General features: G+C 36.4%; 1 protein-coding gene across 2 annotated transcripts in view; it reads right to left on the bottom strand.

Annotated features, from left to right (window-relative positions):
- Positions 1-747: 747 nt before the first annotated feature.
- Positions 748-21067, bottom strand: part of grb14 (growth factor receptor-bound protein 14) — a 31485-nt gene continuing 11165 nt past the window's right edge. Inside the window, exons 1-13 of one of the 2 annotated variants that reach the window (XM_015047109.1) lie at positions 15276-15509; positions 12055-12211; positions 10765-10886; positions 10299-10373; positions 10077-10214; positions 8591-8701; positions 8365-8460; positions 7954-8016; positions 6476-6592; positions 5098-5167; positions 4931-5018; positions 4384-4477; positions 748-2876 (exon numbers count right to left, since the gene is read on the bottom strand). In XM_015047109.1, coding sequence (XP_014902595.1) covers positions 2730-2876; positions 4384-4477; positions 4931-5018; positions 5098-5167; positions 6476-6592; positions 7954-8016; positions 8365-8460; positions 8591-8701; positions 10077-10214; positions 10299-10373; positions 10765-10886; positions 12055-12211; positions 15276-15338 — 1341 coding nt within the window. In that variant the 5' untranslated portion in view covers positions 15339-15509 and the 3' untranslated portion in view covers positions 748-2729. Of the gene's footprint in view, positions 2877-4383; positions 4478-4930; positions 5019-5097; positions 5168-6475; positions 6593-7953; positions 8017-8364; positions 8461-8590; positions 8702-10076; positions 10215-10298; positions 10374-10764; positions 10887-12054; positions 12212-15275; positions 15510-21067 lie in introns of those variants that run through there. The other variant, XM_015047108.1, reaches the window with a different exon arrangement.

The following is a 21067-nucleotide window of genomic DNA, read 5'->3' as shown; positions in this document are numbered from 1 at the left end:
TTCCTTGTAACATTTAAATTCTCTATTGCTGTAACTTTTTTCAGCCAGATTGCTCCTCCTTGCATAAATTGGAGTAAAATTAAACCTTATATAATCAGTGCTGCATACCAGACCCATTTTGAGATAGAGTTCAACATTTTACCCAACAACATTTCGACATATGGCAGAAGATCAAACTTCTGATCTTCCATCTGAAAACCAGCCGATCCACAGCAGCCCCCTGCTGTCAAACCATGTCAGCATGTTACACTATAGTGTGAAAATAACATGGGGGAAAAAGAATACTACAAGAGAAATCTCTGGTTTAGATGTTAGCTCTAAATCTAGATCTATGGATGCATATTTACCATAAAATCTTCTCTAACAGCTTCAAGTTATTTTAGGTTACAGGTACTGGACATGGGACAACCCCTGCATGGTCTATGTAATGCTATGTCTTTGTTAGAGACTATTGCCATGCACAGATTAATAAGTAATCTTGCAGCTTATTGACAAATGTGAGAAAATTGTGGAACTGAGCATAGGTTCCAAATCGATCCGAAAATTGCTGGTTGTGGCCCTATCACCAAAAAAAAACAATGCAGCTTATTTGGAAAAACATAATAAAAAAATAAAAAATTAGTACATTACAATGGCTAGATCTCCTCACACCACAGATATCAATTGAGCAACAAACAGCAACAGATAAAAATCAATCTGAATGCAAAATTTTGAAGCTAAAAGAAAACGCAGACATCTATTTTAAAAGTGACTCGAAATATATTCTTTTAATAATGTAGTTTTGTTTAAAAAAAAATAATAATGAATTATGCTGATTTTACACAGCAGTGCTAATGGCATACAAACAACCATGACAAAGACATTTCTGACACTGCCTTTAAGTGGTGATCTAATTACAATCAATCCAGGTGAGAAAACAAAAAGAACAAACTCCAAAGGGGTTCATTTTATCTTACATTTGAATTTAGTGCGATAAGAATCAGATATACAGAATTTCTTCACGATGGCTGAAAGGTAAAAGCTGTAAACGCTGTTCTATTTCTTGAGAGGCAGTTTCTCTCAACTAAAAAAAAAAAAAAAAACAAAAACAAAAAAACATCCTGAACACTGAGAGGTACAAAAACAAGAAAAAATAGCCCTATTTAACAGCTGAAATGTGTTCTTACTGATGTTTTCAGAACTGCATGCATCCAAGCAAACGCTTCTTTATTTGAAATGAATCAAGTTTACCATGCCTTCCGAAATAATTATTCACCTTAACTTTTTTTCAATTTTTTTCTACTTTAAAAATCACAGACTTTAATATATTTTTATTGGGATGCACATAACTCAACGTTTTCTTGCAGGTCTGCCTTTTTTTGCACATAAATTGATTTTTTATTTTTTTTTTTTTTTTTTAATGTGGCATGTAATTGTAATCAGCAGCCATCTAGTGCCCATTAAGAAAAATGGTGCATTCAATAGCGATCAGAAGTCAGCTAATTAGTAAATAGTGTTGACGTGTGCTCAGTTTGATTCAACAACTGAAGAGGTTTGTTTGAAATCATTTGTTAACAAACAACATGAGAAAGACAAAGAAACAGCAGACAGATCAGGTATAAAGCTTTTGAGGTCTCACATCTTTTCATATCATCATCTAGATATGAAAAGAGTGTGGCGATACTACAAACCGACATGGTTATCCACTTCTGCTTGCAGGCCAGGTAAAAAGTGCAGTCATCAGAAGAGATAGGTGGGAGTCCTGTGGTAACTTTGGAGGAATTGGAGAGATCCACCTCTCAGGTGGGATAATCTGAAGCCAGGGCAGCTATTTGTCATGTGTTCCACAAATCTGGGTTTCACAGAAAATTGGCAAGGGGAAAATCTTAAGAAGTACTATTTGGAGTCCCCCCCCCCCAAGACATATATGAGACACAGCAAATGTGAAAGAATGGAAGAAAAGTGCTGTGGTCAGATGAGGTCACTGAAAACTTGTAGGAGACTTAAAACTAGGCAAGAGATTCACCCATCGGCAGGATAACAGCCCTAAACTTACTACCAGAGCTACAACGGAAAGGTTTAAATTAAAACATATTAATGCTCTAAAACATATCAATGCTCTCCATGCAATCTGACTGGGGCAAGCTATTTTGTGAAAATGATAGTCATTAGATACATCTTCCAAAACATTTGCAGCTGTAATTGCAAAGGGAGAAATTTCAGATTTTTTATTTTTTTTATTACATTTTCAGAACCACTTCTCTTTCATTATTATGCATGTTGGCATACCGCGAACAAAAAGACAAAATCCCAATAACATATAATAAAGTCTGTGGTTGTAGAGTATAAAGGAGCTTCAGCAATATTGTTTGTGCACACCATTAGAAAACCAGGTATTACAAAAAAGTTTCACTGATATTGTGAAGTAACACAATGTCACACTTCTTAGAGCAAATCGTCATGATTAGGCTTTGAAAAATAGATTTCCCAATACATGTAGAAAGACAGCTGAGTTAAAAAATAATCTTGTTTGCAATCTATAATGGTCATACAGTCCAATCTGACAGCTGGCTTTTCCTGAAAGAGAAAAACAAAGATGGAGAATATTCCACATTGTGAAAACCACAGTCTCTACGTTGTTCTTCTGTAAGGCAAAAAAATAAAAAATAAAAATAAAAAAAAATTGAAAAGGGTGTTTGTCCAACAAAACCCAGAGTAAAGGGCCCATTGGGGAGTCTTTAGTGTCCATTTCACAGGGTGATCTGGATACAGTGATGCTTCAGTCTGCAGGGGAGAGTCCCACGGTTTAACTGGTAAAACTCCACTAACTGGATCAAATCAGTAAATCGTGTGTGACCGTCATCCAAACTGTAGAACAGCTCCCCTTCATCGTCCACCTAAAATGGACCAAATACACACATTCATATGTGCACATAAAACAGAGACAAATGTAATACAAATTCTGCTAATTGTGGCAAATAGAAAACAAGTGAAATTGACCTTGGTGTAGAGTTTATTTTGCATGTTTGGCTCATTTCTCATCTGTTTTTCATGTCGATCTAAACCTTTAGTTAGGATTATTCAACAATATATGTTAATGACTTCAAATTTACCAATATTGTCATACAAGGACATGTTTTGAGCCAAAAGAGCAAGGAGCCCCAGATATGATCCATAACTTAGAGTCAAGTTGTATTATGTGAAAAGAAATGCAATTTCCAAAATCCTCAATTCGCTCTATCACAGGTTTCTGGACATTTGAAACAAATTATTACAATACATTCTAAGATGATTTATGGCATATTAATTGTAAAATACAATTTTTAATTAGGTTATATGTCTACACCACTAGTTTTTCAATATGTTTTCCGATTTTGTTGGAAACTGTGACTTAGTTGGATAAAATGTAGCCTTACAACCAACCATCTTCTAACTTGTGTTCCCATGAATGAGACACAACATCATAGATGTTACCATGAAGTAGTGCTATGTAAGACTAACAGGCTTAAAGTATGACTATTTAAGTCTTTATAAGTGAATTTTCTTTTATTTTCTTTTTTTTTTCTTGAGCTATATGTTGATAAAATCATGGAAGTGGTTTAAAGTTATGATTTTCTTTATTTTATTTTATTTTTTTATTTTTTTCCCCAGACAGGTCTTTCCACCTCCTATTAGTTTACTTCTCTAAATTTAAATGGAGATGGCAGGTATATATCTGACAACAACTTGCATAATAGTCAAGGAGACGTGTTTATCTAGGAGATTTGTCTGGTGTCATTGCAATAAAAGATAGTAAGATGACTACAGAAAACAAGCCAATGCACATAATAATGATATTAAGCTGTACTGCAGGTGAAATAGCAGGGTAGACGTCATTCATCATCTTTACAGTAAATGCACAGGTGAATCTCCAAACATTTGGAAGTTTTGGTTGAAAATGGAAAACAAAAGTGGTGTATGACAAGTCTCCATCTGCTACAGCTAGGAACATCTGCAATGTGAATCCAGGGAAACTGCTTGTATTGCTGTTGTTCAGGCATCAAATAATTCAATCTGTCAGAAAAGTTGGAGGAAAATCTAGTAAAGTTTATACTGTATTGTTGTTTTTTTTTTTGTTTGTTTGTTTGTTTGTTTTTGTTTTATACTATGATTCCAAATTTGATCTGGAAAACAATCAGTGCCATTAATCAGAGCGATTCAATTTGATTTTGAGTTGAGCTCTGACTATAAAGATGTTAAATAATCTTATGACATGTATCTCCTTTCTCTTTTTGGCAATTTATTACCACAAATAAAATTATTTTGCTCTGCATTTGTAAGAACACCCTCATCTGACCGACCTTTTAATCAGAAAAAAAAAAGTTTTCCAGTTTAGCTTAGACTTATGCAAATGAGTGTACTTACTGGTAGAATCTGAAAGTGTTTGATTTTCTGCATGTGGCAGAGTGAGAGAACAAACGTCTTTGGGTTGCTTTGGCTGTCCCTCAGAAGAAACACTCTGGAACAGGAAGAAACCCCGTTAGTGTAGTTCAAGACAAAGCATGTATGTTAAAATATGACTTCTGAGACTTACCGATATTTAAAGATTTACGAATTATTGAGATGAGTAGTAAAACATAATATAGTCAATTAAAGATTGTTGTTTTAGTTGTCTTGGTAAAGATATCACTGACGTGTTGACAAATAAAAGCAAAGGAAAGTGTTAAGCTGTGACACTGCAGCACAAAAATGTAGCCATTTTAATGGTCATCATTTGTAAATAACACTTTTGTCAACTGCACACGATTGGTCTGAGTGTAAACAATTATAAATGTGTTGTTATACTTGCTCTTTTGCAAATCAGCTAAGAGAGAAAAACTCTCTAAATGATATGAGGCAAGAGGTCACCCTGTTTGCAAAATCCCAATTGTCTTAAGCGAGACAATATGCTAAAAGAGAATTAACAACTTACCCATCAATAAGACCCTGCTGGGTAATTAAATGCTGAGCTTCTTCCCGAGACAGCTTTCCATGGAACCACGGCTGAGCCAAGTGGATTGCTGCAGCACAAAGACTGGGAGTTAGCTGTTTTGTTACGTGTGTACATACGTGAAGCAGACAGAGACGTATCTCACATACCTAGGTTTGGAACTGAGCTCTGTGTGGAGGAGGGGCTCCCGTGACCACTCAAACGGTGGCAGCTTTTCTTCTGAGGGAGACATGAGTGATTGTCATAATATAACATATATAATGATATATAATAATGTTAATATTCGGTTAACCTGTTTTCTCTTTAATCGTCTTCATTGCTTTGTGAGAAGCTTTCAATTAGTGCCTTGCAGACTTATTCATACTCCAGTCTTTGTACATGTTGTCACATTGCAACTACTGACTTCATTTTATTTTATTGAGATTTTATGTGCTAGACTAATGGTAAATGGTAAATGGACTGAACTTTTATAGCACTTTCCAATTATTTTGACAACTCAAATCTCAAACCGCTCTTCACATAAAGCAGCACATAATTTCGATGCAGGAAGAAAATGATGCATGGATTTTAATATTTCTCAACCGGCTTTGCACGTTTGAAAGCTCTGCCTTTTTTATTTTGCAAATTAAGTCAAGCTCAGTCAGATTATATTGACAGTATCAACAGTGTTTTGCATACAGGCCAAATATTCAAATTTTGATTTCATTGTATCTGAGCTCCTTCACATGTTTGCTTTTCCCCATGTGACAGATGGCAAACTGCAAACTGGACTCCCTCTTGCTTTGTTCCTGCAGCTCTTTCACGGGGCCCAGATCAGAAGGGCTTAGTATTACTAGTTTCCCTGACAACAGATTCTCACAGTTGATCTGTGAATTTCTGCAGCTCCTCCAGAGTAACCTAGGGCCTCTTGGTTGTTTCTCAGATTAATGCCTTGTTCAGCTTCTCAGTTAAAATGTAAAACTATGTCTTGGAAGGCTTACAGATGCATTTATTTATTTTATTTTATTTATTCATTTTTTTTCATTTTCAAACTATAAATTGCTCTTTGAAATTTTGTAAACTTTCAGATAACCTGACCTGCTTTTAAATTGTCCACAACGTATTTTTCTAGTTTTGCACAGCTTTTTTCCTGACCTCTTTGCTGACTTCCATGATCTTCCTGATGCTGTTTGTTCACTTATGCTCTCTAACAAACGTCTGAGTCCTTCAGAGAACAGTTGGATTTTAACTGAGAATAAAATACACAGTGGTAGACTCTATTCACTAATAAGGTAACTTCTGCAGTTAGTTGCACTGAACTCCATTTAGACCAGATTATACATTTTCATACATTACATAGAAGGCATGCCACACTTATAAAATATTTTGGATAAAAAGTAAAAACCATAAATTGTTTTGTAGGTTTGTCTCTCATTTACTCCCTTTTACATGAGAGAAAAAAAAAATAATGTAAAATAAACAACGCTGACGTGAAGCCGGTCTCTCTTTGTATAGAGTGAGACATTTGTTGAGAAATCCTTGACTCACCCTCCATGACAGGCCTTCCTCCACAGCCACAGACAGAGCTTCAGACGGGTTCTCGATCACTCGTGTCTTTTGGCCAGAAAAGTCCATGGCCACCAGCGAGTTCTCAGAGATGCTTCTCTGAAATGGTAAAGAAATTATATATTGTTTTAGGCACTGCAATTAAACCATAAAAGACACATTAGTTCAAGCAAGTGAAAATCTAAATCACAGAAATAAAATGCAGGTTGTTTTTAATTGAGTCCCTTTTATAGGTTACGGAAGATTTAAAGACTTGCTGCCATGTGGGATTGCACTGCCACCTAGTGTCTGTGTAATGTGACTCCATCCTCATCATTTCTAGATAATTCCAGACAGAAAGCCCTATTGAAAAGGGATTAGAGTGGCTTTGGAAAGAATGACACATGGGCACATTTTACTCTTTTAAGCTGTCATAGAGTGAGTGGCTCTAAACTACACACACAGTCAAGAAAATTCTTCTTATGAGGATTACCTCAAAGCTTTCAAATTGCAACACTTATTGCCGTTCCACCAACTAAGCTCTGCAATTAAAATGAGTGCTCTTAAACATTTTTTTTTTTTTTTTACTGCTGTTTATCCTTTCTGACCCACATCACATGCCGTAAACACTCATCAGCTCAACTGTCATTTATAAATGGCAGCAATTCTGCTGAAACATATCATGTTATCTATACATAAAATTTAATTACCCAGCTTGGCATCGAGCTGATTCACATACTTTCCAATCTTTCTAGCAAATCCTCCTGGCTATGTCTGCCAGGGAGCATTCGACCCCATGACAGCAGGAAAAGAAGAAGAAGGGATGAGCTGTCAAATGTGAGAGCAGCTGATAATTATGTATTTTTAGAAGGCTGGCAGCTTGCGAACATGCACATAACCCATAAATAGATCCTGTTTGCTGCCTCAGTAAAGTTTGAGGCTATTCTGGGACATGAAGTCCACATTGAAACACTGAAGGTGAGTTATTTGTCCTACAGAATTATATCACTGTTGCATTTTTTTTATGTATTTACATTGTTTTTAAGGCTTCATTGACTGATTTATTTTAACAGAGGCTAAAAGAAGAACACTGACATATATTAAGTTTATAGCACCGCATTAAAAACCACTCAATAAGAAAAAAAACGTGCAGCAATTCATAGAACTTTGTCTCATGGTTCAAGTTTATTAGTCTGCTTTACACTCGTGTTTGCTTTTATAATGTTCCACTACTTCTTTCTAGCCAAGTATTCTCTCACAAAGAAATCATAGTATTATAGTTTTTACGGAAGAGAGAAAATGTTGGAAGACGTCAAAAATGTTCTCAGTAAACATATAATTTTTATAGCTCTATGGAACCGTGGCTGACATTCAGGAATAGAACTTTATAAACAAATTTACAACAATCTAACTAGCACCGAAACACTACGCAAACAACTTCAGCTCCCATTATTACAGACAACTTTACAACTTCAGCTTACCATGGATGAGACTTTTTGCTTCTGATGAGGCTGAATGAAGTTTTGGTAAAGTTGCATCCCAAACTGAAAGATGAAGAAGGTTAAAATGATTAATTTGAACCCAGACACTGCATTGCATTTAATTTTTAAACCTTATTTATTTGTTGTGAAGACGAGAGAAAAAAAGATTATCCACTGAAATTCATATTTTATGCTACACTCAATTTTATTTATGGAGGAGTGTGATGGACCCACTGCTCCATCAGATATCCAGACAATGAACACATGCTGCCTCTATCAAGAGCGGGAATGCTAATCCAGCATCACTCGATAGTTTCCCCTGACCTCTTTCCAAAGCTAAATCTGATTCTAGCACTGACTCAGCATTCCTCTTCCTACATATCAGCCGCAGTTATTCATCAGCAAGCCAACCTTTAACAAGCGCATGGCTGTGATCCAGCAGGTCTTGGTCTGCTCATCATCCGCACAAAGCAGTTTCAAATCACGAGACGAACTGCACTTTGTAGCCTGCAGTGAGACGTAACAAGCAGACACGATATTGAAATACAATGTGTGTTGGAAACCCGAAAGCTTTGATAGTTCTCTTCTCTCTTCAAAACAAGTTCAAACGTCGTGAAGTAAAAGAAGCTCTCCCTACCTTGACACAGAAAGCGAACTCTGTTGGTGCTCCATGCGCTTTTTTGGCTGATACAACAGTGTAGATGTCACTGTCGGCGAAATCAGCAAAGAACTGGAGATGCCTTGGTTCCTGTACATCAAACAGAGCTTCTTGTGAAAATACGGCAAAGACTGCTGTAGTTAGGAGCTTAAATGGAAATATAAAAAAAAAGAAAGAAGAAGAAAAAAAAATGCCCATCATTAAAACTGTTACTCTAAAGTTACACAGAGACTTAGAGAAACATGCCTTATACACCAAAATTGTTCATATTAGGCACAAGTTGCAGTTGGTTGCTGTGGATTTTATTTAGGTGTATCACACTGAACGTGGGTGATGACAAATGCAAACACAGAGATTTGTGTTGTTATTTAAAAAAGAATTGAAAAAGCATTTGTCATTTTCCATCCATATAACAATTACACGTCTGTCACATTAAAACCCAACAAAGTACATTTAAAATTACTGGAAAGTTCTGGAGGTATAAACATCTTTATCGGATAAGACATATTTCTGCTCAATATACATGTACATGCCAATGGTAATGGTTGTTATTTCATTTTATGTGACAATGATTAATAGAAAATATATGAGAAAGCAAAAGGATATGTATTTTCCTAAAAAAAGATTATGGTTTCTTTAAAATATTTCGATAATGTCAAAATAGACAGTACTGCCAATTAAATTAGCATGAAAATGAGAAAATATAAGAACTCAGTAGTGGAGCATGATATTTGAAACTGAATTTCCATCTGAAAAATCAAAATATTTAATGAAAGAGATAAGCATGCATTTAGACATAGAGACAGCATCAATAGCTACACTGTGTCAAAGATAACTCTGAGTAAAAAAAAAAAAAAAAAACTGAAAGACGTTCATTGTTCTGCTTTCATGTGACACACTGTTCCCACTTCCTTATTTAAAGTAATGCTTCAGCCATTAATGTCTGTGCTGACTGACTAGCAAAGTGTTTGACCAAGACACCAGATGGATTGTAAACATGCAGGACGAAAAGCGGGCGCCATACCAAACCTACCTGTACTTTAACAACAAAAGACCTACTGTTGTAAGAAATGAAAGCAAAGCAGTTGAAAAGTGGGTGTGCTGGCATGGCTGCAGACCAGGTATAAGCTTCACTTGTCAGCAGCACAGAGCATGGTTTCCACTGCGGCTGGGCTCAGGAAAACCAAGCTCAACCTGCTCCAGTGCCTTTTTATAACACCTTTGGTGCACATGCAGAGGATGAACTGATCATGAACTGATTTTACTGATTTTAAAAGAGTTTTTCAATTGGTTCTATGCATTTAGACCCCCCTCTGAGGACAAACTGCATCAACCCTAGATAATGCAACATTAATTATTTTGAAAATACAGCAGACGTATATTTCTAAAATTGTAAACTGAAATTATATCAATAAAATACTCAAAAACGTTGTTTAATTATTTGTTGAATGTTTGTTTTACTAACCTTAGAAGTTGCCTTGGTGGAGAAATAAAGCCCTGACCTCCGTAAAACAAAATAAAACTTCTTCCAGGACTTCTTGCTTTGCTCTTTGACATGAAGGTGGCCATGGATCTCAGGACAAGTGCTGGATTTGAGGAAGATCTGTTTGGGAGACATGGGGAAATAGTTGACCATTCACAGGTTTTATTTCATACCATTGGCTCTCAAAATCAAAAACCTCCATACCTCAATAAGCTCGGAGTGATCCACAATGCCATTAGTTTCTGTTGATATGGAAACCATATGATCTGGGAAAAAGTCCTACAAAATTTAGCAAAATTTGTTTAACATTAATTCATCTTTTAAACAATTGCAAGATGTGTGTGATCCAGTGGCAGATTTTGATGTGGGCCATATGGGACATTTCCCAGGGAGGAACAAGCACCAGAAAGAAAAATATAACTGTCTTGTCCTTACTAGGCTTTAAACAAAGTTGCTATTGATTTTATCTCTCAATGGGGAGAGTGTGCTCTCTGCTTGCTGGAGGGAAATGGGGAACTATTTTATGTGCTTTGTGTGAGACTTCACTGCACGATATCCCGTGCCTGATTTTAGATGATTTAGATAATAGACTTGTCCAGGACACCATTCATGCAAGAACCACCACTGGTCTGATTACTTTACACGCAGTAGAATTTTGTGGCAAACTCACCAGCGGTTTCTTAAAGAATTCATATTTAGCATAATTCTTTCTAAAATACAGCCGACTGTCTGTCTCCATCCCATTGCCTGATAGCACGTCCATAACACATTCATGATCTTCTATGGTCCTTTCTGGAGAAAACACAGCGGGAGAACATGAATGAAAGCTTAATGAATGAAAGGTTTTAACAAGTGAGTGACCAGTTACAGGGAAACAGGTGTGTTATCAAACCAAAATCTACATTATTATGCAAAAGTCACATTTTGCATATTTATATTCTTTCACTTTGGTATCTCTTTCTATAAACAATCCAAGAGCAAAAAATAAAACATTTTTGGAAATAAGTAAATGTTCTGCTACTGTCTGCAAAACGACCTGTTTCAAAAACCTCTAAATTGTTCCGTCAGATTTTTGTCACCTTAACGCCAAGCGAAGCCCCGCCCCTCACCTGGCAACCCAAGTGAAGCTCCACCCACTTCCTGACAAGACAAAGCTGTTTGTTCTGCTGGATTTACAGAATGGCTTGCTGATGCTGAAAGACAGCCTCTGTTTATGTCTCATGTTACTTTACCCACAATATCTGGGCATTTACTGTTGGAATGTAGTGCACTAAAGGTGACACTCAAGAATTATACTCAAAATGTTTGATCTAAATCATGACGTTTAATAGCAATTTAATAGCAAATAAAGTTTTGACTGTTAAGGAAGTGATTAAAAAACTACAATAATTTGTATCTCATAATTTAGAAGGTCTAAATAACTGTGTCAATCCTAACTGGGTTAAAACAGGAAACCTACAGCGCAACATCTGGTTTCAGCTGTATTTACCATCTCCACCCAGTGTCCCAGAATATAAGAGAAATGATGTTTAGCAGAATTCTGTTTTTCTCATTATGTTGTCAGACAATGTGCTTTGGACAGGAAGCATCAAATTGCAAAATAATAATAATAATAATAATAATAATAATAATAATAATAATAATAATAATAATAATAATAATAATAATAATAATAATAATAATAATAATGTGCACATTAAACACAATTCAAAGTAGATTGGTTTAAAAAAACAGCAATTACTGACATGCATATTAAATAATTAAACTAAAATAAACATTTTATGTCTCTAAATTCTATATTACTGGCAATTAACTGTAATTAACAGTGGGGCTACAGTGATATAAAAATAAAAGAATTAATCAAAATATATTAGGGACCATGTCAGTTCCTTATAACTGATGGTACTCTCAGATTGGAATATGCCCAGCCAGATAATCAAGGAGGCAAAAAATATCTTACCTATTCCTAGCTGGATGTGGTGGTCAATAAGAGCCCAGCTGTGGTCATCAATGCAGTGATTCTTCAGGACAAACAGCTGGCATATGTCCCTGGCAGTGACATCAGTGGGCACCTCTACAGCCTTGCTGGTGTTGTTTTCATCAAACACTTTTATCACCTGAAAGAAAATAAGAACCATTCCAAACATGCGGCAACTGAGATCATTCTTCACTTAAGAAATAGGCCTCAAGGTAATCTAAATGAAGTGTTTTTAAAACTGATCTGACATTGAAAGTAATACACTCTCCGCCTCATCAGCTTGATATTTGTTTCATAAAGCATAACACAACACACAAAGTATGTTGTGCAAATATGAGGATGCGAAGAGTGGACAATAACATGGAGAAACTTCTTTAAAAAAATAAAAAATGAATTAATCAATCTGCTCCCCCTCTGTTCGGAGTGGGGCATCATGCTGTGACTGGGCAAGCTTTAAAACCACAAACTACAACTCAGTCCACAGAATTGCAAAGTTGTTTTTCCCTTTGGTTCACAACATAAAAGCACATATCAAACTTCACAGCAAGTGTCTGCTGGTTCCCACTGAGTTTGCCCCATCTCAGTGTTTCCCTCTGTGCTGCAGCAAAACTAGAAAGCTGCATGACAAAACACCCTGTTAGCACTGTGCTTTCCCAGCTCCAGATATATGCATCATTGGGGCGCCCTACTGAAACACCTGCATCCTCTCTCCTCCGGAAACAGAGGTCTATGGCTTAGGCCTCGTTGGTCTAAGCCATAGACCCAATAAAGGTCTATGGCTTAAATCTTTTTAAAATAACATTCAAGCACCTGTGATAATATTTCTTGAAGGCTCACAAAAACTGAAAGAGCATTTGCAAACAAACTGAGTCCAAAAATCTCAGGAGGCAATGCTTCCAACAATAACATGACCTTTTTTATGGAAACCCTTAAGTCTTCAATCAGTTCATTTAGAGTTCAGCAATAGATACCAAGTAAAGCAAACTGCTGCACTTAATAAAAAAACCCTACCATTCAGTGTTAATATAGTCAACATTGCACGACGCGGTAACAAAAGTTCCATTCATAACCAATCATACAGGTGGATAAAAACTACAACAGATTCACATGTCCAGACATATAAGGAGCAGACAAGAGAAGCAGCATATCACAGCCTAAACTGGCACTGTGAACCTAGGGGTCTTCATGGATACCAACGTTTTTGAGATATATTGAGAAAACTTTTAAATAAGAATTACAAATGTGCAACAATAAAATGAAGTGTACATTAAAGGATGTTGTGATGTGTACTTTTGTTCAATTTCAAAGCCGCGATTTCTGAAAAGAACAGGTATGCATTATTCTGCATTGCAAATGCATTCACACCTCTCAAACTTCTTCACCTTGTCACAATATAATCACAAATGTCAATGTATTTTATTGACATTTCATGCGGTAGACCATTTACCTGTGTGTAATTTAATCTCATTGCAAATCCAGCTGTTCTGTGAAGACCTTGGAGGTTTGCTAGAGAACATAGAGAAGACCAAGGAACACAGCAGAGAGGTCAGGGAGAAAGTTGCTGAGAAATTTAAAGCAATACCCCAAGCTTTGAATGTCTCTCGGAGGTCTTTTTTATCTATTATATGAAAATGGAAAAGATTATGGCACAACAATAAACCTACTGGCTAGCTAGAGGATATATAAGACAAGCAGCCAAGGGGCTTATGGTAACTCTGGAGGAGCTGCAGAGATCCTTGGCCCATGTGGAAGAATTTGTTGACTGAAAAATGATTAGTTTTGCACTCCAAAAATCAGGCCTTTATTGAAAAAAAAAACAGTAAAAAAAAAAAAAATAAATCAGTTTGCAGCTTTTCTGATTGAGGTCACATAGGATTTATTTATTTTTATCAGTAAAAAAACAAAAACAAAACAAAAAAAAAACAATAGAGGCCCAGAAAAATTGTGAAATAAAATAAGTTTGTCTAAAGTGCTGATCTGAAAAAGTGTCTTGCCAAGGTGATGGGTGAAACTTGGGGCAAGGCATCGGTACATTACGTGCCGTAAAGACAGCCAGACAAGTCGGAGTATATCCAGAAACTTACCATACAGCACTAAATATAGTCTCATTGAACACAAACTCCTCTATTAGACCTTCTTATCTCAAGGGCAGTACAGCGTGTGCCATTTTGCCAATTAGCCTCCTAGGGTTGAACCTTGAAGCGCACTCCCACATCTGTGGCTCTGTCACTGAGCGGTGAGAGGGTGAGGAGCTGGCCTCCTGCCTGGACTAAGACAACCATCTGAATTATCCTCCCACTTCTCCCCAGTCATGTCATAACACTGGAAAAACTGATGGTTTCAGATTCCTGCAGGGCTTCCAGACCAGGTGCTGCTTCTAACCGCTACAAACAGTTGTACAACCAGCTGCTTATGGCAAGCCTGCCCTCTCTGCCACAAGTTTCTGGAAAGCAATAGCTAGAAAGACATAATCAGTGTGCAACAGAAGATAAATTAAAGAAAAACGACAAACGTTATCAAGCACGACTGATGAGCAAGCTTTAAGGTCAGTTGCAGCTTTGCATATCAAAGTGACTGCTGGAAGAAATCATGAGTTTTGAGAGTTGAATAAAAGCTGTTTTCATGTATAACATTAGGATAATATTCCGCATTAAGGCTTATTATATAACATCAAAATGTTGATGTAAACAGGCAAATTCAACAGTCTTTAAAAGCAAGTAGGAAGGAAGAAGAGATGACACATTTTTAAATGAACCCTAAAATCAGTATTGTTGCAACACCCAAAGATAATTATGAGCCTTTAAGCAAAGCACAAGGTGTGCTCATGTTCCAGTTGAAGCAGTCTAACAAGACAGAGACTTCCAAGTCTTTCAGACGCATCTGAAAGTGTAACTGACTGACTGACTGACTGGTGGAATCGGAAAATGTTTTATGGAAAAACTGCATTCAAAAGGACTAACAGAAAACCGAGAAGCTAAAATAACTCATTGAGTTTTGAATAGAATGTAAGCAAATTATGAGATGAAGACAACACGGATAGGCCAATAAAAGTTTTCTGAAAATGGACTTCATGTGACACTTTTTGAATGTAAATCTAAATCTGAAACAGAAATTGACGTCAGCAATTCAGAAGAAAACAGTGGGAAAAACTTTACTGTTATGGCAATATCAGAGAAAACAGGAAGTCCCTGCTTGATTCTTACCCGCTTCTGTAGACATAGAGGTGTGATGGCAGGCAAGGTGACTCTTCTTGCATGGAAATTCATGCTTCTTGCCTTACACGCCTAACCGACTAGGAGATGAACCATCCATTCAACAGTTGAAGGCAAGAATAATTTATAATTTAAAGCAGTGACGGTGTTAATGACAAATTTATACTGAATGTTTTCTACATAGTAACCATACTTGATCCTATAAAACCCTTTTTGGAGTGAGCTCCCTCCAAGTGTGAGAAACTAAACTGTTCTGCCTCCCCACAACACAAACTCCTCCTTTGTCCTTGAAAATGTTATATCTTTTTTTTTTTTTTCCTTTTCTCGCCTTTTAGAAAAAGGGAACTCATATTAACAAGATAATGGAAAAAAAAAAAGATCTTGTCGTGACAATCGGATTTGATATAAAGAGTGCAGAGCTAGAGGGACAGTAGTGATTGTTTCAAAAGAAACAATAGATGATGAATAAACAAAAGGAAAACAGAAATGTGCTAAAGAGTTCACATATATGAGAGGGTTCAGCTGGCTATATCTCCAGACACCACACAGCTATTTTTAGACTATTACAATCTGTAATCCACAATACACAAGTATTAAAAAGAAAATCCTCTTCATTAACACTATGGATACCTGCACTTGCTTATAAAAATATGCATATCCCTTGAATGTGTTCAGTTTTTGTCATGTTGCAACAACAAACAGAAATAGGTCTTATTTTTTTATACTGAAGGACACTACACACAAAACAGTCAAGTGAAAAAGAAAACAGTCTATGTTTTACAGGTTAATAAAAAAATCAGAAAAATATGGACCTGGATTTGTACTTCACTGTTTTTTTTTGTCAAGGGTTTGTAGAAACACATTTTAGCAGAGTGCGGGGCGTGTCTCAACCAGCTTTGCTCATATTTAGAGGCTGATTTTTTTTTTTATTCTTATCATGAAAAATGGCTGGATTTCAGGATTTGATGTGAACATCAGTTTTCAAGTATCCTGGATTCTCAGTCAAATTTAGTTCTCAGGTTTGACTGAACTATTCCAACAAATTAATGTTTTGATTATTTTGCGGTTCTGGTGGCAATTGCAATTGTTTCAGGGTGTTGTCCTGCTGGGAGGTGAACCTCGTCCACAGTCTAAAGTCTTGCAGCATCTACAGGTTTTCTTACAGTTTTGCCCTCTGACGTAGCTCCATAAATCTTTCCATCAGCTCTGACCAGCATCCCTGTCCCTGTTATCCCCATGGAATGAAACTGCCACCAGCCAGCTTCACAATGGATATAGTGCAAGTGTATGCACAGAATTTTATATATTGGTGTCTGTATTTTATACAATAGTGTTCCACATTGCCACATTTTCCTTTGTAATAAAGCATTGTTAAACATTTCCCTTCTTCCAGTGAAAAACAAATCTCAATAAAATACATTGCCTTTTGCTTACTTTTCACATAAACTGTGAAAAATATGAAGGGATTAAGGGGAACATTGTACAAAATATTTGCAGCCAGACATGGCTGGGAATGATGTCTGGCTGCAAATACTTTTTGCCTCACTCAGTAAGAAACACCTCAGCTGTCGTACAACCATAAGGCTGATATAAACCCTCCCAATTCCACCGTGAGAGGAAAATAAAGATCTAACATATTTCCCTATTTCATTTATGATTGCCAATATGGACTGCCTTCACAGAGGAGTATAAGGAACACAATTGTGCTCACACTGAATTCATGAGAACAGACAGGGGAAAGAGAAGCCTCCCACAGCAGACTTCACTCTTTATCTGGAAACACAGCTCACTGATTTGTGAGAGCACAGACAAGTAGACGCTGCTAGTTATCACACGGCTAAAATGAATTGGAATTAATGGAGCCGGAGCGATAACAGAGTCTCCACAGCTCCCATAACAAAGTTACCTCCAGACACATTGTCCTTGACCGTTGGCGCTTCAGTCAAGACCCTCCTCACTGCTGCTGTAGCAGCAAAATAGTAACCAGAGGCGTGATGTACATACAAAGGGGTTAGCATGAAACATTTTAACCAGTGAAACTTACTATGAGGACATTGATAGTTTTATCATGATGTGGGGGGCATCCTGCATGTTTGAGTTACTACTTTGAGTTTTTAGACATCAATGCATTTCACAGTTGCTTTGGTTGCATTTGTTGTTGAAATTTAAGTAGACGCTGTTAATATCAGGTATGTATTAGGAGTAATACAGGACAAACAGATTCATTACCCAAATTATTTGAGACTTGCAGCGAAGCAATTTACTTTTCTTTTGCTTTCACTGAGTTAAAAACCTAAGCAGAATTTCATTTGGATGCCAGGCTACAGCCACCGAGATACCACTAACATGCCTTTTGCAGCATTTAATTGACACTATACAATGTCATAATTTTGTTAAGATTTCCTTTGTAAAACATCAAAATTAACATGGTGAACCGTCAACNTTCAAACATGTTTTANGTTTNAACAGAAATTAAATTGGCTTTAGGTTATAACTCTTTTAAAATGACTTTACTAACTCTAAGTTTCTTCCATATTATAAGCATTTTTCCAACATTTTCTGTGTTAATTCATGTTTTCTAAGCAGGTGTGAAGTTCACAAACACTTTGGGTCGGGCCTGACCGTAAATGTCTCTGTAAGCCAACATATTCTAGAGTCTGTTGTGAAGTCAAGCATGCCAGTCTGTCTGGTACTGGTTCACAACACAATAATCTGAAACCCAGTAGTAGATCTATGAGCTACATGAAAATCTAGATGTTATTATGAACAAGTCAAGGTGCAGAGTTACGGTTTGATTGTGTTTTCTCAGAGAAGAGCAGATATTGTGCAGACAGCCTGGAAGCAAATGTCCTCTTTGCTGTGGACAGATACTGCTAGAACCTAACGACCACAGTGATGTGACATTGGTATCTCAGCTGCTGAGATCATACAGGCCCCAAAACATGGACTGCTGACAGTAGAATAACAGCCTACACACACATTGTCCATAAAAGGTATTCACCAACTTGGATGTTTTACCCTCGTTATTCATTTTACAAATCAATCAACAAAAGCTGGCCTTTTGACAAAAGAATTCACAAAAAAACTATTTAATGTCAAAGTGAATTGCCTATAAAATAAAGACAATTAAACATTTAAGGTAAAATAAGTGTTTGTATATATGTTCACCCCCTTCAAATCCGTATTTAGCAGATGCACCTATGCCTGATATCATAGGTCTGAATCAGGCGCGCACATCTAGGCACTGCAATCCGTTTTCACTTTGATGTTTTTGTTGCTCATGATTGATTTGTAAAAATAATAGAGCATAGCACATCCAAGGGAGTGAATACCTTTTATAGGCATTGTATATATCCGTACATGTATTCATCTTATTTGAAGCTAAACAATAAGATTAAACTTATTGCACAGCTTGTTAAGCAAATCGATTTCTGTGACCAATGTGACGGCAGATGTTTTCGGAAGATATTTTAAAGTTAGGAGGGAGAAATTACAATGTTTGTGTTTCTACTGAACATTTATTGTAGGGGACGTTGTGTCTGATTATTAATAACTAAAGAGAAGATTCTTGGTGTTGTTCCACCAAAGTTGTTCCAGCACATAACCAGAGCTGGCATTCAAAACATACCCCCAAAAAGTAGACCAGAGCTCGACTTTTGAACTTGGTAGAAAAATAAGAGGAACAAAGATTATTGAAAAATCTAAGGACTTTAAATTCTCCATATGAGTTGTGCATTTTAAGGGTTTATGGGGGGTTTTAAATCCAATAACCACACAGCATAACATACGATGTGTGACTTTGCACCCTCAAGGTTAGATTTAAATATTTTTTTAAAAGTTAAATAGCCATGAGTAACACCAAATCACCTTGTCAGACTCCCTTCACTTTCCTCCTTTGGTTGAGAGATAGACCCAAACTTAAAATGTGCTTTGAAGCTTGAACACTTTCTCACTGCAGTGAAGAAACCTAAACGTCTGCTTCTCACCAAACTCTTATCAAGCATGTGAGTCAACATTTCAAAACACAGTTTTCAGGAGGAAAAGCTCAGCCAAATTACCAGAAAACATAAACAAAGAAAGGGAAAACAGCAGGCTGTACCCAGATACCCAAACTGAAACAAGATGAGTTACTATGTAAAAGAAAACCTGCCTGTTCAGAAGTAAAAGGCATGGATTAAGGTTTTTGCACTGTATTTTTGCATATTCTTATTATGGGTACTAGAGATATGGCATAGTTATAGTATCATGACAATTTCCCATTTAACAAGTTTGTTCCAGTTGTGAAATGAATAAATGTTTGCTTTTGTGGTGATACTGCTATAAAACACTACACACAATGGAAATAACTCAGATAAAAATAAATAAATAAATAAATAACATGAAAACTAAAGAAATTTAATAATTTGTGTATCAAAGCTTAAGGACTAACAGCCAAGTTACTTATTATTTATTGTCATCATTATAACTGTCAACATTCCCGTTCCTGAGCACCTCCCCTGCATGCTGTCATTTTGCTAACAAGACACAAGTATTATGCAATATTGTCATAACTATGTAATACATATTCTCACTTTTTAAGGGTATATGATCAATCATGATGTGCTGTTTTCTCATAACTTAGTTACACCAGTATCAAAATGTTGAACACAAACTACACATATCATTATTTACCATCATGTAATATGAGAGTTTCATCATTGGTCGAGATGAGAACTGACTGTGAGTGAAAACTGAGTAGGAAAGCCACATTTTCAAAATCCAGACACACACTAAAGCTGAAGTAGGTAGCTTTTATAAAAAATATATTCACAAAGTTTAACAGAAAAAAAGAAAAAAGTTGGAATATTTTTGTCAATCATAACTTATGTAGTTATTGTAATAATCTGCAATTTTTGAACAATTATATGTTTTTCTCATGTGACTTTTAAAAAAAGCTCTGAAGTCAAACAAGGCCCAAGTATTGTACCAAAATCCTCTCTCTATGTCCTCCCTGCTCTTACCATTACAGTTTTAATCTAGGTTAAAACATTGCTTTTGTTAAGAAGGTTTTGCTGTATTTTATACTACAGTATTTTATCTAATGTCGATTTCAACTAATCGTTTTTCTTTCATTTATTCCATGCGTCGTGCATGAATAAATTCTAAACCTTGCATTTGGTTGATTTTTATTTGGGTTGAGATAATTATAACTGAAACTACAACCCACAAAGATGCTCTGGGAGGACCAGTTGGCAACTTTCCACTGCAGAAAGGATCAGATGGTGGGTGAGGGGCAGAGCGCGGCACATTTGGAACAATGATGTCATGGGTTTCTTGAGAGCTCCTGAAAGGAGGTCACAACCCTGCACCACATGACTTGTGACATAAAAACAGCTGTTCACACAAACACAGTCCTTTTGTCCCTCCAAAGAATGATTCTGAGAAGAATAAGTGAGAGGCTGCCAAGCCCATGATGGGCAGGCCTCATCAGCAAAATACACAAGGAATAATTTGAGGACTTCCTTATGAAGAAACAGGTCATTGTTTCAGAAAAAAGGTCAATTGGATGGTTCTATTCAACCTCACTGACAAGTTTAGCTTTACTCTGTATTAATTGGAGCCTTTGATTAGTCAAAAAACAAATATTACAATCATTTACTTAAAAGAAACAAATAGTAGTTTGATTACACACTTGTGTTAATCATGTACAGTTGAGATCATAAGTCTACAAACACTCATAAATGTCATAAATGGCACATTAGTCTTGAACTTTTACTTTGTCAGAAATAGTCCTCTACTAGAAG

Source organism: Poecilia latipinna, unplaced genomic scaffold, assembly GCF_001443285.1.
Source record: "Poecilia latipinna isolate Pla-1442-1.1 unplaced genomic scaffold, P_latipinna-1.0 Scaffold807, whole genome shotgun sequence".
In the NCBI taxonomy this organism is placed as follows: Eukaryota; Metazoa; Chordata; class Actinopteri; order Cyprinodontiformes; family Poeciliidae; genus Poecilia; species Poecilia latipinna.
The sequence above is the reverse complement of the archived record's forward strand: the minus strand, read 5'-3'. Positions and strand labels throughout refer to the sequence as shown.